This window comes from Castanea sativa, chromosome 3 (assembly GCF_040712315.1).
Source record: "Castanea sativa cultivar Marrone di Chiusa Pesio chromosome 3, ASM4071231v1".
NCBI lineage: Eukaryota > Viridiplantae > Streptophyta > Magnoliopsida > Fagales > Fagaceae > Castanea > Castanea sativa.
The window spans coordinates 49,316,833-49,334,788 of record NC_134015.1 but is presented as its reverse complement, the minus strand read 5'-3'; the positions used below and the strand labels follow the sequence as shown (position 1 = coordinate 49,334,788).

Here is a 17,956-nt window from a genome sequence, read left to right as displayed (position 1 = left end):
ACTGAACATAGGACATGCTTCTAGTTAAGGATGGAACTACATATATACTTGGGGGCTCATGGCTCCCTAAACTTTCTAATATTTCAAGCTTTGTCCTTGTATTTCAATTTAATTTTGCAACAACCTAAACCTTTTTGTTTTTTTAAGAAAAAGACCATCACGGCTTCTTATTCAAGAACTTCAAAATCATAAACATGAAAATTATAAAGACGAACAAACTCCATCTAGACTAACAAAAGAAAAGATAATCTCACCTTCTTGACTAAAGCATGAGTCAAAGCATTGTCTTCCTAAACATATGAGAGAGAGTGTCTCTAATCAGATGACCAAGGGAGGAGTGTAACAGAGTCCTATATCCAAGACCAAGAGCATTAATGGATATCTCGGAATCACTCTCAAAGACAGAGTTGTAAAGACCAATCTCATGAACAAGATGGACAACTCTTCTTCCTGCAAGAGTATCCAAAATAAATAAGTAAATAACCACCGAAGAGGGGAAAAAATCGTTAATGATCCTCTTAAGTTTGTTTTCATTTTATAATTGATATTACTTTCACCCCAATCTCAAAATTCAAGTTTTGCCATTGTAATCTTCTTACAAAGCTTAGACTTGTGGGAAGGGTAGATTAAATTTTGGCCCTAAAATTATTTCTTATATCTAATATGCTGATACCTCCTTACCTCCTTACCTCCTTGATATACTGTAGCGGTTTCGGATTGTAGAACCCTATTAACCAAAGACTAAATATATATATGGAAATGACTGTATGATGACAAGTTAACAAAAATCAATGGCACTCCTATCAAAAAAAAAATCAATGGCACTCTCTTGGAAACTCCATACCCATGTTAAGAAGTAATCTGTTAACAAGTACTCTTAGGAAATTTTTTAATGGACAATTTTAAGAAACTGTTAACACTATTTTCATAAGAAATATAAAAAATTGTAAAAAAAAGTTAGTTAATTTCTTCTTCTTCTTCTTCTTCTTTTTTTTTTATTTTTTATTTTTTTATTTTTTTATTTTTTTAAGTTCATAATCCAATGCTTTTAGAACCACTAAAACATCCCCCCCCCCCCCCCCCCCCAAAATTCAAAACCAGTGACCTACCTCCTTTTGGAGATTATGCAGAATGCGCATTCCATTGATTCATTGAGTGCAACTTTTCTTATTGTGATGAATGCGAATATGGTACCTGGGACCATACTTCATAGATTTAATAGTTCTATGACCTCTGATGTCAATGTACAAAATAAAAGGAGTGATAAATATAAATTTGGAGATTTCTAAATTTTAGATGATCTTTTTTTTTTGAGTAAACAGTAATGTTTATTAGAACACACACAAAAATAATAATAATAGTGTTTTAAATTGGATTTATAATACATAACTAGAGTACAACTATAAAAAGGTCTAACCTTTATAGTTGTAGATTGGAGTTATAAACAGCGAACATCTTTTTGCAAAACAACCTAAAAACACAATAAAATTCACAATATTCCCAAATTAGCCTACCATTTAAAAAATTGTAGATTATGGTAGGTTCATGTGTAAAGTGATTGGCTAGTTCGTGAATGTTGTAAAATTGTTGTGTAGGAGGAATAAGAGATAAATAGATAAATATCAAATAAGAGATAAAAAAAAGTTTGGTAATCTATTTTTTTTTACCATTTTTCATGTTTAATAGAGTGACGCTAAGAAAAATTAAAAAAATCATTAGTGGTGGTGGTGGTGTGTGTGTCTATACACACACACACACACACACACACACACCACCACCACCACCACCACCACTACCACTAATGATTTTTTTTAAGGGTATTTTAGTGTGCTGGTACCTTCTTGCTCGTCCCCATGATTGTTGGGTTTTACATTCCTTTGACATAGTTGTTCCTCCAGGTCGTGGTTTTGCATGGTGAGGCGTTCCACGACTGCGGCTAGAGTCTGCACCTGTCTTTCAAGGGTGGTAGCGCGTGGTTTGTCTCCTTGGTTGTTGGTGGTAGCCATCAAGCGAATGAGTACCATACAACTCTTTGTCCGGTAAGTGGTAGTACAACTTCTACTACAATGAAGTTGTTGCTACACGTTTCCTACAGATGACACCAACTGATGATGCCAAAAAATCATCAGTAAGTAGCACAGTCCTCACGTGCTCTAGACAAAACTTGCGAAACAAAAAAGAAGAAGACCTCACAGAGAGTACCGGTATGGTACCGGCCAAATACCCTCCGAAGGTTAAGTTGAGAACTTTTACAGCTCTAAAGTCCCAAAGTTGGGGTAAATTATGCATACCTTGATTTGTGAGGGTTTTGGGGTTTTTTATAGTAGTGTAAAATCGACCTTAATTTCTTGGTGGGGAGGGTATTTCCTTGTAGGGAAGATCTTCATAAATGCTCGTATTTCGTGGGATCCTTTCCTTGTAGTGATTCCTCTGATTATGGTTGGGTGTAGAATGCAAAATATTTCCATTTTAGGATTCTTGGAGACCACTCAAGCCACGTAGGTGCCACGTAGCTTCAACAATCTGTCTCCCTTGGATTCATTTCTGTTGCATATGTCCACATTAAAGGCTCCGTCTGCTCCAAGAATTCTGTCCGTTAAAGACATGACTTCGTCTGCAGGGCCTTTGTCTTGTTGGGCAGCCCAGACCGTCTCTCTTGGTATCACCGTCGCTTACACTTGGGAAATTGAATCTGTCTAGTCTGGGATTTATCCCTATCAATAAATGTCGTTTTTTTTGTTAGTAAGTTTGATAGACAGCCAATGGGTTTTGAACCTATGAGTCTACGACTTTACACTCTATTCATTCTTATGGGAGGAGGAAATGCCATTTGAGTCCAAGCTCACTGGCTTCAAGTCTTTAACATATCGGTTACGTTTTGTTTCAAAGATTTATGTATTTATTTATTTGAGAAGAGTTGTATGTGTATGTTACATTGTTTTCCTTATCATTGCCATTTTTCTTTTGGGTAGGGGGCTTTCCTTGTGAAACAATCTTTGGGATATAGGAATTCTTCAATTGTGCTTTGTTCACCTGTTAGTACCATCTGGTAATTGACTGGCATTGAATATCATTTGTGGATTGCTGGTAATGGAGTTTGCTTAGCACTACTCTTTGATTTATAAAAAATTTTGTTTTTGTTTTTTTTTTTTTGTGTTTTTTGTTTTCCTGGGATGTTGCTGTGGCTTATGTCGTAGTATGTCTAAAAACTGAAAATTTGGTACATGTGTTTAAAAACTGAAAATTGTTGTTTGAAAACATTTGTAGAAATACGTGTGGGTGAAAAAGTGTGTAGAAATGCGTGAAATGCTGTTTAAAAACTGAAAATAGTTGTTTGAAAACAACCACCAAACATCCCCTTAAACTGTGTTCTTTATTTTTGCCCCTAAGAACATTGCTGGTCACCCATTGGACCATGTGCATCTTTTCACTTTAAGCCGTGTTTTTCTACGGGGTCATTCCATATCGGCAGCAAGATTACTTGATGATCACTTGCTCAGTTTTATAGTCAAAACGTACTGTCTTTGGGCCTATCATATGTTGCAATATCCAAAAATAATGTTGGCTTAAAAGTTCAACAAAGAAAATTAACGTTTCATGATGCAAGAGTGTTAAATTAGAAATATTTTTGTGATTTGTTCTCCTAATGTTGTTAGAGATTGCTAGTTTGCCTGTAAGGTGACTTGCTTATGCAGCAGTGGCAGTTTTCTAATGTCACGTACTAATGATATTTGTTTTTCATGAAAAACATGCTTCTCAAGAGGCCAGTTCCTCTCAGTTTTAAGCCATACCCTATTTTGTTTAAAACTTTATTTTAGGTTGATGAATCTAGTTTTAATACATATTGGTGTTGTATTTTTGAGTTTTTCATCACAATTAGTCTCTCTCCTTCTTATAGCTTTGATTTGATTTTTGTTTGAGTTAACACTTAGTTATTTTGAAAGTGAGAATTGAATTTGAATAAGAAATTTGAAACTTAAAACTTTAGTGGTAAAGAAAAAAAAGAAAGGAAACATATCAAATCGGTCTGGTTTGGTCTACTTTGGTCTATCCGGTGTACTTTGGTCTATTTCAGTCCATTCAATTTACTTTGTTCATTTCGGTCCAATTTAGTCCACTTCAGTTCATTCTAGTCCAATTCAGTCTACTTCAGTCTATTCAGCCCATTTAGTCCACATCTATCCAATTCGGTATATTCGGTTCATTCTGTTCATTTCGGTCCATTTGGTCTAATTCAGTCCATTTCTGCTCACTTCGGTTCATTTGGTCTAATTCGGTGTACTTACTTAAGAATGAAAACAGACAAGTTTTGGTTGAGAGTAATATCAATTATTTGAGTAATATCAATTATAATTATGAGATATATTTTGGTTATCATAATAATCTCCTTAAGAAAATGAGAATTTGAATAATAACTTTAAAACTTAAAAAATTTTAGTTGTACTAAAAAAAATTAGGAAAATATAATGCATAATAACAATAGTTAGAAGAATATGGACCATTTCAAAAAATAATAATAATGTCAATAAAAAAAAAAATATATATATATATATATATTTGTAAATAATAGAGTGATGGAAGTTATATTTTGAAATTGTTTAATTTTTAGTAAGAACAAATTATGTACAATAAAATTTAGAAAATAAATTATACATATTAAGTATAAGTTTGTTATGAGTTTTGATATCATAATAATCTCCTTTAATAGTGTGAATAATTTGAATACTTTATTTGATACTTAAAAGGTTTAGTTGTAGAAAAAAAATAGCATACTATAACATAATTTTGAAGAATATAGACCACCTTATATGAGAATAATACCAATTAAATACACCCAAAATAATAGAATGATATATTAGTAGAGATAGAAAGATGAAAAATAATTTTAGAAATATTTTAATTTTTAGAGAGAGAAAAATTATCTTCAACAAATTTTAGATAACAAATTATACATTATATTACAATTACAAAATGATTATCTATTCCCACGCATCACGTTGATTTGCGACTAATTTAGGATAAATTGCAAACAATAGCCAATAGGATTCAACTATGTTCTATCAAATTTTATTTAGCTAGCTAGGGTCATCCCAATTTGTTAAAAAAAGGATTTTCCAAGCTTGCTAATTTACCATCTCACATATGAAGACAAATTTCACCTACAACAAGTTGAATCCTAGATTTCAAATATTGAAATGAGAAAAATATAGTTAGATTATAAGGCCTACTATTATTAACACATAGAATATGGCCTGATTACTATTGTCGTTTTCTTGGGATATTGCATCTTTTCACTTTAAACTGTTTTTTTTTTACAGGGTCATTCCAAATCGGCAGCACTAGGCTGGAAAATACAGACTATATATGGAACTCCTCAAGCAACATGCATTGTCATTTGCATCTCAAATCCATGGTCCAAATTATCATCAGTAAGGTTCAATTTTTCTTCTTCATGAGAAAGGAAACATATCAAGTCGGTCCTATTTGGTCCACTTTGGTCTATCCGGTCTACTTCGGTCCATTTCGGTCCATTCAATCTACTTAGTTCACTTTGGTCCACTTTGATCCATTCTGGTCCACTTAAGTCTACTTCAGTCTATTCAGTCCACACTGTCCAATTCGGTATATTCAGTCCATTCTATCCACTTTGGTCCATTTGGTCTAATTTGGTCCATTTTAGCTCACTTCAGTCCATTTGGTCCAATTAGGTATATTTACTTAAGAATGGAAAAATGCAAGTTTTGATTGAGAGTACTATCAATTATTTGAGTAATACCAATTGTAATTATAGAATAAGTTTTGATTATCATAATAATCTCCTTAAGAAAATGAGAATTTGAATAATAACTTTAAAACTTAAAAATTTTAGTTGTACTGAAAGAAATTAGGAGAAAATAATGCATAATAACAATAGTAAGAAGAATATAGACTATTTCAAAAAAGAATAATAATATCAATAAAAAAACATAAAAATTATATATTTGTAAAAAATAGGGTGATGGAAATTATTTTTTGAAATTGTTTAATTTTTAGGAAGAACAAATTATGTACAATAAAATTTAGAAAATAAATTATACATATTAAGTATAAGTTTGTTATGAGTTTTGATATCATAATAATCTCCTTTAGTAGTGTGAATGATTTATTTGAAACTTAAAAGGTTTAGTTGTAGAAAAAAAAAAAAAAGCATACTATAACATAATTTCGAAGAATATAGACACCTTATACGAGAATAATACCAATTAAACAGACCCAAAATAATAGAATGATATATTAGTAGAGATAGAAAGATGAAAAATATTTCTAGAAATAGTTTAATTTTTAGAGCAAAATTATCTTCAACAAATTTTAGATAAAAAATTATACACTATATTACAATTATAAAATGATTATCTATTCCCACACATCACATTAGTTTGTGACTAGTTAAGGATAAATTGCTAGCAATAGCTAATAGGATTTAACCATGTTCAATCAAATTTTATTTAGCTAGCTATGGTCAACCCAATTTGTTAAAAATGGGATTTTCCAAGCTTGCTAATTTACCATCTCACATATGAAGACAAATTTCACCTACAACAAGTTGAATGGTAGATTTCACATATTGAAATGAGAAAAAATATAGTTAGATTATAAGGCTTAATATTATGAACACATATATAGAATATGGCCTAACTACTACTGTTGTTATTGTTATTATTATTATTATTATTTTAAATTTATTCAATATTGTGTTGGATATCAGATTATAATGTACTAATTAATGAACTAGCATTTATAGCATCCACATCTGCAATGAGACACGTGATATGATAAAGTTCAACAGTGGTTGTAAATAACTTAGCAAATACATATAGGTGGAGGTGTTGCATATATATTATTTTCAGAAAAGAAGGGATGGATTGGGTGGAACCCAATTCCCAAGAGCTAATTCCTTTAAGCAAACATCAACTGTGCAATCATACTTAAAAAAAAAAAAATGCATGTTATTTGAAGTTTTGAACATATGTTATAGACTGATCAGAACGATCCAATTTGTGAGCCCCATGCTGTCTCGCATTTTCCACGAACCTGTCTTTCTTAAATAAAAGAGAGAAGAGAAGAGAGATACTTCTGGTTGATGTGGACCCCCCGACGTAGAAACAAAACAATAATAATGGCGAAAAAAAAAAAGAAAAAAAGCAGGGAACGAAAAGGAGGGATGAATCGACTCCACGTGGAATAGGATTTACTTGCCAACGGCGTTGAAGGTTCTTGAATTTCTTTTTATATTATTCAAAGTTAGAATAACTATTGGGGAGACAGGGACTTGGCTACTATGAACGGGCCCATTTTGTTTTTTTTCAAAAAAAAAAAAAAGGGAGTCCACTCAGAAATACGATTATGACGGGATGAAGCGTCATTTTGCGGAGGGATGATTGGTACAGCGTGTTGACCAGAAACATCAATCTGACGACGGGATGGGGCGGCAGCTGATTCCTCTTCCTTTAGTATTTTCCAAATGTTCTCCACAATTTCTTCTATAAACTCTGACTCTAGACTGCAAATGCAAGCGAAACCACAATTTTTTTTTTTTTTTTTAAGAATAGAGTCAGCGATCAACTGATCATATAATAAAGCGGAAATGAGCTATGAAAAATGGAATGAAATGCCAAATATCTAATTGCCTATTCATTGAAATTAAATTTAATTGATTTGCAGTATTTCCATGGCAAACTAGAACCAACTACTTCCAAGTTCCAAGTAACTAACAACCAAAAAAGTTCAACATTATAATAACAATATGAAAATTTGGATGTTCACTAGAAATACTAGTAAAACATAAAACTGAAAATTACTTAAAATATTTTCTTTTATATGTTATGAACTATTCATGTGGGGAGCAATGAGGTTTTCCCCTATTTTAATAGTTATAGATTACAATCTGTACGTTTGGTAAATATATTTGTGAATTTCTATAATTTGGCTTTATGTTTCATGTTGTTATTAGCTCTTAAGATCGAAGAGGGCTATGCATTCCTAGGTATAACTTATTAAAAAAAAATAAAGTGAATTTCTAGATATTAATGTTGATCTTTTACTCAAATTTTGTTGCTTGATAATTTATAATCAGAATAATTGATAATCAAGTAGATAGTTTAGTAAATATATTTTTCATTATAATAAAATTTAATAAATTCAAAGCAAAAATATGATTTAATGTGCATTGCACGGGTTAGCAACTAGCGTGTGTATATATATATATATATATATATATATATATATATATATATATCAAAACCCAATTAATTAAATACTCAATATATTTAAATTTTTTTGGTAATGATTTTGCGTAAAAAAACAAATTATATTATTTATTGTCTTATATTATTATACTTCAAAATAATTTTTTAATTTAAATTTATAATACGTACACGTAATAAAATTTGATCAATCAAATAAGAAAGTCAAGATTATAATAACAATATGATGAAAACATGGATAGTAAAACATCATACTAAAAAATAGTGGCTTCTAATCGAAAAGGACGTCAACTCCTATAAATTTGAGAATTCTCATCATCCAAACACATCCACAACGGTTTATGATAAAAAAAAAAATGCTATCTAAATGGTGAACCCAACTAGGAGATCATGGATCTGCACCTAGAATAAAGTCACCTTGAAGCTCACCGATTTGATCGATTAATCATGTGACAATCGTTTCATAACAACCAAATCTTTATTAAAGGACCTTGGTTTACCCATTATCATTCTATCCGCATTTGTCTCTCCCTCAAACTCAAACAACAATTTATACTTCTATATCACAGATTTGGAAGCCCTTTCAAGTTCTCCAATAAAGGGTTAAAAGTCCTTGCTACCGCATCTAAATTCAATGCCCTTCTAGGTATGAAGCAACAATATGCACATTGCTATTTTGCTTTGATGGCTAGATCAATTTTACACCCTTTCCCTTACCAAAAAGGAGAGCTTTTCCCTATTTTTGCCAATGTCTCCATACAAACACACCATCCTCCAACTAATATGTTATCAGACATAGCATTCATTCTCCTTCCTATAGCACAAAGAGAAACAATTCTCCACACACCAAGGAGAAATGTAGGTTCTACACAAGCCTACTTTTTATGTGATGCCGTTTTGGCAATTGAAAAAACAGAGAATGATAAATGTTATATTTAGTACTTAAACAAAACTAGCTGGTATTGATGACCACTAATCAATGCAATGCACGAGAAGGTTTAATATAGAGTAAACTACATATTTGGTCTCTAACTTTTACGTTGAATGTCAATTTGGTCATTAACCGTTTAGATATATCAATTTGGTTTCTAGCCTTTTGATATTGTGTCAAAATGATCCCCTACTGTTAAGTGGTGGATGAAAAATGCTTTGATCTCTAACTTTTTGGTATTATGTCAAAATGGTCCTTACAGTTAAGTGGAGAATGAAAAATGCTGACATGACTAATAATCAAAATAAAATATAGGTTTTAAGTCACATAAGACTACCACTTGGACTAAGATGTCAGCCTAATAAATATATAAAAATACCCCAACTTAAAAAACTCGAGAGTTTGCCTTACCTCCAGCTACTTTTTTAGCTGAATTCTCCTTTTATTATAATGAGAAACTGTCATATTACCTACTAACTAGATACAAAGTGGAGATTAAAATTCACTGCTGTCTATTTAAAATAAAAGGAAATCTCCTGCTAAAAAAGTAATAAAGATAAGTTAAACTAAAAACTAAAAACTCTACTTTTAAAATATTATTTTGTTCATTATTTATAATCTTTCTCCCTCTGTCTATGTTCCTTCCGACCCAAATTGTCCCACTAATTTTTATCTTCCCCTCTCTCTCCCAGATCAATCCCTTCATATACATGATACAACCCAAATCAACATCAACAAAACTTAAACTGAGCCAAAAAACCCAAATCCACTCCTCCACCTTTCTTCAATTAATAAACAACCAACCAAAGGACCAAACAACCATGGAAGACCCATCATCAAAGGTGACAGCCATGGAAGACAGCCAAACGGCTAGAGGACGAAAACCGTCTCCCTAATTCAAGGCGGTGGTTTACAGCGGCCAAACGACGAAATTGAGAGGTGGGTTTTGTTGTCAGAGAGAGAAAGAGGTGTAGGAGAAGACTGAACAACCAGAGAGAGAAAGCGGTCAAAGCGCGAAAGGTAATTTCTTTTTATGGATTTGAGGATTAGGCGATAGATTTTGGGGATTACAGTTATGGGCTTTGGAATTTATGGGGTTGATACGATTTCTTGTGTGACGACACAGTTTGTTGGGTTGTTTCAAGAATTGATGGTTGTTGAAGACCAAATCCAACCTTTGGACTTCAATTACACAAGTGTAGATCTTCATGCTATAATTAGTTGTTCTTGCTTCTATAAGAGGCCATGTTGATCAGAACCAAGCCAAAATGACGTTTTTAGAAAATAGAACAACACTAAAGTATAAAAAGGACATTCAGCCTCACATTATTTATTTATGGTTGACATAGCGGTCCAAGTAGCAGTCATATTTGGTCTAAAACTTATATTTTATTTCGACAGTTTGTCATGTCAGTAGTTTTCATCAACTACTTAATAGTATGGATCATGTTGACACAAAATCAAAAAATTAGAGACTAAATTGACACATTTAAAAGGTTAAGGACCAAATTGACATTCAACTTAAAGGTTAGGAACCATCTATGTAGTTTATCCTTTAATATAATATGATTTTTTGTTTAAATAGAAATTTAATAACTATTAATAAGTATTTATTATTATTGTATTTGTATATGAAACTATATATTTGATCATTTAAAGAAAAATATTATATATGGAACATATGATCAATCAAAATTAAATTGTTTTATATATATATATATATATATATATATATATATATATATATAATCGCTAACCCGTGCGATACATGAGAATGCTATTGAGTATGAGATATGATTTAATCTTGATTTAATTTACTATAATCATCATATCATTATAATTTAATAGGAATACTTTGCCAAATATTTAGCAAAATATAAAAAATGTTGTAAGGTTAAAAGAACCATTAGTAATAAATTGAAAGACAAAAAATTATTTTCATAAAATTAATGTGATTTTTTTGCAACTTTAATTTCAAATGTGCCAATTGATTTTTAAAAAACCACATAGTCCACAAAAGAATGAAAGCTAAAATCAAATAAATCCCAATTTTAATGTCTAAAAACCTAAGAATATTTATTGAAAGCTTCCTCTAACATATAAATGCTAATAAGCAAATATATCAAAGAATAGTACATTGTCTTCCTAAAATATATGACTATAAAACAACACAAATCAACTAATAACAACTTTGAATTTCAATCCTCTTTCAAACTTTTTGGGGCTTGAATGTGTACTTTTACGGTCAAGTCCCGCAATTTTTAGGTAACAGTGGTTGATCTATGAATGATACTTTGGCAGGCTTTTTTTATTGAAAAAAGAAAAAAAATGGAAAGGCAGCCTTATGGTCAAGTTCGTTTAGATAGAATTTATTGCTAAAAATTAAAAATAATTATAATAAAATAATTTTTAAATATGTAAATAGTATTATAAGACTTATTTTTAATAAAAAAAATTGCTGATATTTGTAAGTATGATAAACAGTACACAAATATACTAGTTACACAGAAAAATCAAAAGTTACTTCACTATTCATGAAGAGGGCATAAACAGTATCATAACTGACAAATTTGTAAAAAAGAAGAAAGAAATGTGAAACGCAGCCAAATTTAATCTGTATCCAAACGGATACTAAACATCACTGCATGTGATCCATATATGTCAACTACAAGTGAAGTCCACTATAAATCCAGATTTTGCGTGGGCTTGTTTACCTGGCATTCAATGAGAGTGCCAGATTGAACCAAATCAAAAAAGCGAAAACAGATATATAAGAAAAAGAATACAGGTATTAAAACAGAAGTTAAAAACATATTTTGTAGGAGAGGCATTCCTATTCCTCTCCCAACTCCTAAAGCCAAAATGAATTAATGGACACAATTTACGGGAGGAAGTGGAGACTGCTTTTGTTTTCTTAATCTTTGCGTTGTTTCTTAATTTTTGCGTTGTTCAGAGTTCAATAGCTTTCACGTAGGGTTTTTGGGTCTTTGGGGTTTGAAGAGAAATTTCTATATAGTCGAAAATTAGGGCTGGAATGAATGAAAAAGAGAGAGGCGAAGCTTGCAACGTAAATAATATTAGAGCATCCACAGCAATGAAGTTAAAAATTTAGCAATTTAGCTCCACTAAAAGTTACTTTATCTATTTTATCTACACACATGCTGCAGCAGTGGATCTATTTTAGCTTTCAACACAATAAAATAATATAAACATCACAATAAAATAATATATCTACCACAATAAAATAATACATCTCACTACAATAAAAACACCACAATAAAAAAGGTAATGTGAACACAAAATAAAAAATTAATTTTTTTTTAGCTTAACAGACATCTATCTATAGATACAGTAAGAATGGTAAAAAAATATAGATTTAAATTTCTGACGCTTCTTTTTGGTGTTTTGGTGGAGCTAAAATAGCTATATAGCTATTTAGCTCCACTGCTGCAAGTGCTCTCAGAGCGACAAAGTCATATGTAAATAATCTTACCGACAGGGATTCAAATGATAGCCTGCCAAGCTTGCAACGTACGTCAAAGCAACCTTCCAACTGTCCACCTTGTCTTCAGGGCCATTCCGTAGCGCCTCTGCGAAATTGCCCTCCTGTTTTCGCACCTCGGATGGAGACACATCGTAGAAAATAGGGATCACCCTTTGATTGAACACCCTTTTGCATTCCATGATCTTAACCAGCTCATCCAGGCGCCAATTCGAATTACCATAGTTTTTAGAGAACACCACAACTGCAATCCTTGATTTCTCGATTGCCTTCATTAGTTCAGTCTGAATAAATTCCAATCTATACACGCGAATCCCTTTACGGTCTAGAGCGACAAAGAGATGGCAGGTAAAATTTTTGTGGGTATCCTCACTAAAACTAACGAAGACCTGATATTCATAGGTCAACGCTGGGGAGTTTTCTTGGCCCACGGAATGAGCCATGGTTCCAACACTAAGACCTAATTGAAGTGCGCTGCCTAAAATCAAGAAAAGCAAAGGAACGAGCACAAATAAGGATGGAGGACAGGGTCGAGCCATGGTTGAAAGTTGAACACACAGAGGAGCAAAGGAGCAAAGAAGCAAGATGCAAGAACCGGTTGTTTCTTTGGGATCTCTCTCTCTCTCTCTCTAGATTTTCAAATTCTCTCTCTTTCTTTTTGCTGTCTTCTGCAACGTTGTAGGTAGTGTACACAAGTGTGAACTAGTGTGAACCTAACTTTAGGAGCAAAACACCTTTTTTTTTTTTTTTTTTCGTTTCTTACTTTTACAAAAACCATCATGAGAAAAGAGAAAACTTATTTTAATTATATTTTTTGAAATGGGGGAAAGTTGAGTGCATCCCTTCACATACACATAATATATAGTGTCTGTTTGGATATAATTTATTGTTGAAAATTGAAAACTGAAAACACTGTAACAAAATAATTTTAAAATGTGTAAATAGTACCGCGGGACCTATTTTTAATGAAAAAATGGTTGAAAAATGAAATTTGTGGGTCCGTGAATAGTGCATGAATGTACTGTTCACTTAAGACTTGGTCAACAACTGCGGCTGGGAAGAAAAAAAAAAAAAAAAAGGAGCCCAGACGCTGAACGTGGACGCACCATCCAAACACATTCATAGGGTCTGTTTGGATAGAGCTTATTGCTGAAAACTGAAAACACTGTACTAAAATAATTTTTAAATGTGTGAATAGTGCCGTGGGATCCATTTTTAATAAAAAAAATTTTGTAAAGTGAAGTTTGTGGGTCCCGTAAACAGTACACAGGACCCACAGATGTGCTGAAAAGTCAGCAAAATGCAACTACTGTTCATGCACAGTATCATGAACAGTATCCTTTGTCCCCCTGACCCGTGTAGCAGCAGCAGAAGAAGAAAAAAAAAAAAAAAAAAAACAGAAAACAGAAAACGCAGCAGACGCGGACGCAGCAGAAAACGCATAAGCTGTATCCAAATTCAGCTATACTCTCAAACAAAAAATTTGACTTCAAATCACGATTTTAAAGTAAAAAATTGTAACTTACGGTCATAGTTTTGCCTTTTTTTTTTTTTTTTGTTGAAATTAATTGAATACACTTGTGGAATGTTACATGGAATGATGTTGGGGTTAATTGTCCAAATTTTAAATTTTAAAACAAGAAAAGCAAAGGAACGAGGACGGAGTAAAGGAACGAGCCATGGTTGAAAGTTGAAAATGAAGCAAGAAAGACGCACTGTGAAATCAAGAAGAAGAAGTGGTTCACAGAGTCACGGCGTGGGTTTGAAATGATAAGATTGAAGTGGGTAAGGTGAGATAATTATTAGAATTAAAAAAACAGTAAGGCAGGGTAGTCACGTGGGTTGGAGTGAAACGGTGAATTGGAAAATGGAAAATTCTTGGAAAGTACAAATGCCCTATGATGCTTGCTTATTTACAAAATGACCATTCCGATTTATTTATTAGTTCTTTTTAAAAATACACTATATAAAATTTATTTATTTATATTTATTACAGTATAATATATATGTATCAAGCAGTAACTCCCGAATGGGAAATATTTCATTCTTATAACCAATTTGAAAAGATCTTCAGAATAGAATTCAAAACTTTTGTACTAGTGTAAACTTGACTTTAAGAGCAAAATGCCAAAAAATCCTGCCCTTTTTTTTTTTTGTTTTCTTTTGCTGTTTCTTACTTTTACAAAAACCAACTTCAGAAAAAAGAAAAATCATTTTAATTATATTTTTTGGAATGGGGGAATGTTGAGTGCATCCCTTAATGTACACATACTACATATACTCTCCAAAAATAAGAAAAATTATAACTTTAAGTATCTGTTTGGATACAAATTATAATTGTTGCGTTTTTGTGTTTTTTTTTTTTTCAACGTACATGAACAGTAATTAATACTGTTCAGCACTGTGTGAGAGATAAAGTTACTGTTTATGCATTATTTACGCACTATTCATAGGACCCACAAACACTTTATTTAGAAAAAAAATATTAAAAATGAGTCACACGGTATTATTCACACATTTAAAAATTATTTTGCTACAGTGTTTTCAATTTTTAGTTTTCAGCAATAAATTCTATCCAAACAGACCCTAATTCAAAATTTTGAAGTTACAAAATGTGACTTAAAATCATAGTTTTGTTTGTTTTTGGAAATTGGATACACTTGTGGAATGTTACACAGAATGATGCTGGGTCTCTATCTCCAGTAATGAACTTGGCTAGCACATACACGCTAGAGAGAAACCCTGCCGTGGAGGTTGTTTTGACAATTTTGTATTGGAAAAAAAAATGCTAAAATGCAAAACCCATTATCTACAACTACATTTCACCATGATCAATTTCAATCATCCAACTTTTTTTTTTTTTTTTTTTTCATTTCAATCATTTAAGTTTCAAGTTTGTTTAATTAAGGCATCTTTATCAAATTTTGTTATATATTGCAGTTAATTTTCCAAATTTTTAATTTTTCCTTCAAAAACTTTAAATTAAAAAAATTCCAATTAATAATTGAAAAACATTTTCTATATATTTTTTTTAATTTAACAGAAATCGAAAGAAAATGCTTAATTGACTAAACTTGAAATTTAGAATACTAAAATGAAGTTAAGTGAAACTTAAATGATGAATTTTGCATTTTAGGCTTGAAATGTAGAGAATGATAAATGCTAATAAGTATGTATTATGCACATTAAATTATACAACACTAGTATGTAATATGAAGTTTTATAATTATAATAGCTATTAAGAGATATTTATTATAAAATATTTGTGTTCAAATAAAATTTAAATTCAATTAAAAAAAATATAAATGCATAAACGAGAGTTTTTTTTTAATAAAAAAAATGTAATATAATATTTACCTATATTGTTCCAAATGCAAGCCTGCCAAGTCTGCGGCCTCCGTCAATGCAGATCTCCAATTGTTAACCTTGTCTTCAGGGCCCTTCAAGAGCGCCTCCGCAAAAATTCCCTTCTGTTCTAGCACCTCGGATTGAGACACATCATAGAATATAGGCAGCACCCTTTGATTTAAAAGCCTTTTGCATTCCATGATCTTCACCAGCTCATCAAGGCACCAATTCGAAGTAGCATAGTTTTTCGAGAACACAACAACTGCAATCCTTGAAGTCTCAATTGCCTTCGACAACTCAGGTCCAATCTCTCCCCCTCTTGGGAGATCTTTGTCATCTCTATACGCACCAATCCTTTCATGGTTTAAAGCAGCAAAAAAATGGCTTTTAAAGCCTGTGCGGATATCGGCCCCGCGAAAACTAACGAAGACCTCATATTCATGTGTCAATGTTGGTGTTGATAAAGATGGATTAAAGTTTTCTTGGCCCTCGGAATGAGTCATGGTTGCAACACACAGAACTAATTGAGGTAAGACCAGTAGTGCGATGCTTAAACTCAAGAGCAAAGCAGCAAGGGCCGATAAGGATGGAGCAGAGGGACGAGCCATGGTTACAACACACAGATGAGCAAAGGAGCAAGAACAGGTTTTTTCTTTTTTCTTTTTTCTTTTTTCTTTTAGCTTTCCGAGTTTTTTTTTTTTTTTTTTTTTTTGGGTGTGTTAAAGCTGCAAGTCTACTTCAGCAACAGAGCACAGGGCAGCAACAGAGCATACGGTCGGCATGACATGCATTAGTCATCAGGACAGGCTGCCATCACGTGTAGCACAGAGTGCACTACATCAGAATAGTGTGCCAACACAAGAACAGATACAATCCAGCGCAGCACAACTTATATTACATCATCAGGAAGAGACTAAAAGGGTAGTTACAATGGGATTGACACGTGGCATCATAGAGGATTTGCTAGAATCAATTCCACATTATGATCAGTTGATAAATTCTATGGTCTGATCTATGTACACGTGTAAGGTTGAAGTTGGAAGTTAATTGTAACAATTTCACCTGATAATGTGGAGTTAGTTATTTTTCTGTTTTAGTCTTAACTTGTATATAAGATAGGATTAGAAGCAAATTGTATTGATTCGTTTTCATTATCAATAAAATCACAGTTTCTATTTAGAGAGAGAATGCAATCTTTTATATTCTGTGTCGTGTGCAAGTTTTCCAGTGGGACTTTTTGACTTTGTGCACGCTGTTTTTTATTTTTTCTAGTTTTGCACAGCTTTTTCTTTTGTTGTTACTTACTTTTACAAAAACAACGCGAGGACTAAGAATTCCAAAAAATGTTTATTGTAATCTGTTGATTGCTCTTTTACTATTTTCATTCTTGCTTTTTCCTGTTTATCTGGTTGGTCATCGTTGATGAAGGGAAAGTGGATGAAATGGGTTTTTCAAAGGCAGCCCAATTAAAGTTCCAAACCCGTGGATCCCAGGCTCAAGCCCAAATCTTGTCTCTTAAAACCCAAGCCACAACCCATTCACTATCTAACCCTTTTTTTTGATAGATTTCTCCAGCAATGAAACTGTATTTACACAATTTTCATATACAAGTTGCTTTTCCTTAGCCGCAGATTTTGCTTCTTCAAGTTCCAGCTCGATTTTCTTCACTAATTCACCAAGCTTATGATTCTCATTTTGCTCAGCCCTGCCCTGAAATAATGAAAGGTCATATGATTTAAGCTCCAACTGTGCTTTAAGGTCGGAGAACTTTTTCTGAACAGGCATGAGCTGTGCAATCTTTGATTCAGCCTCTGCCAAATGATGAAGTTGCCTTAACAAATCACCACCACCCTTTCGGCTTCCACCAGTCAAAAGACCACTTGCCTTAACAAATCACTATCTAACCCAAAACACTTTATTGAAATTTTTTAT

At 32.3% G+C, this 17,956-nt stretch overlaps 1 protein-coding gene across 2 annotated transcripts; it reads right to left on the bottom strand.

Annotated features, from left to right (window-relative positions):
* Positions 1-6,831: 6,831 nt before the first annotated feature.
* LOC142627351 (toll/interleukin-1 receptor-like protein) lies at positions 6,832-16,713 on the bottom strand. Of its 2 annotated transcripts, none has more exons than XR_012842813.1 (2): positions 12,668-14,103; positions 6,832-7,540 (listed from the first exon to the last, which is right to left on the bottom strand). XR_012842813.1 is itself a non-coding variant. In XM_075801196.1 (2 exons), the coding sequence occupies exons 1-2, from the start codon at positions 16,630-16,632 to the stop codon at positions 7,291-7,293; spliced, it is 849 nt and encodes a 282-aa protein (XP_075657311.1). In that variant the 5' UTR covers positions 16,633-16,713; the 3' UTR covers positions 6,832-7,290. The 2 variants fall into 2 exon arrangements, 1 of the variants encoding a protein (XP_075657311.1); XM_075801196.1 differs by lacking the exon at positions 12,668-14,103 and adding an exon at positions 16,034-16,713.
* Between the last annotated feature and the right edge of the window lie 1,243 nt (positions 16,714-17,956).

Bases quoted from the DNA above. Each gene is read 5' to 3' on its own strand.
- LOC142627351 (XM_075801196.1), bottom strand. From the start codon at position 16,632: ATGGCTCGTCCCTCTGCTCCATCCTTATCGGCCCTTGCTGCTTTGCTC. The intron at 7,541-16,033 runs GTAAATATTATA...TTGCATTTGCAG, and splicing joins TTGCATTTGGAACAATATAG to TCTAGAGTCAGAGTTTATAG.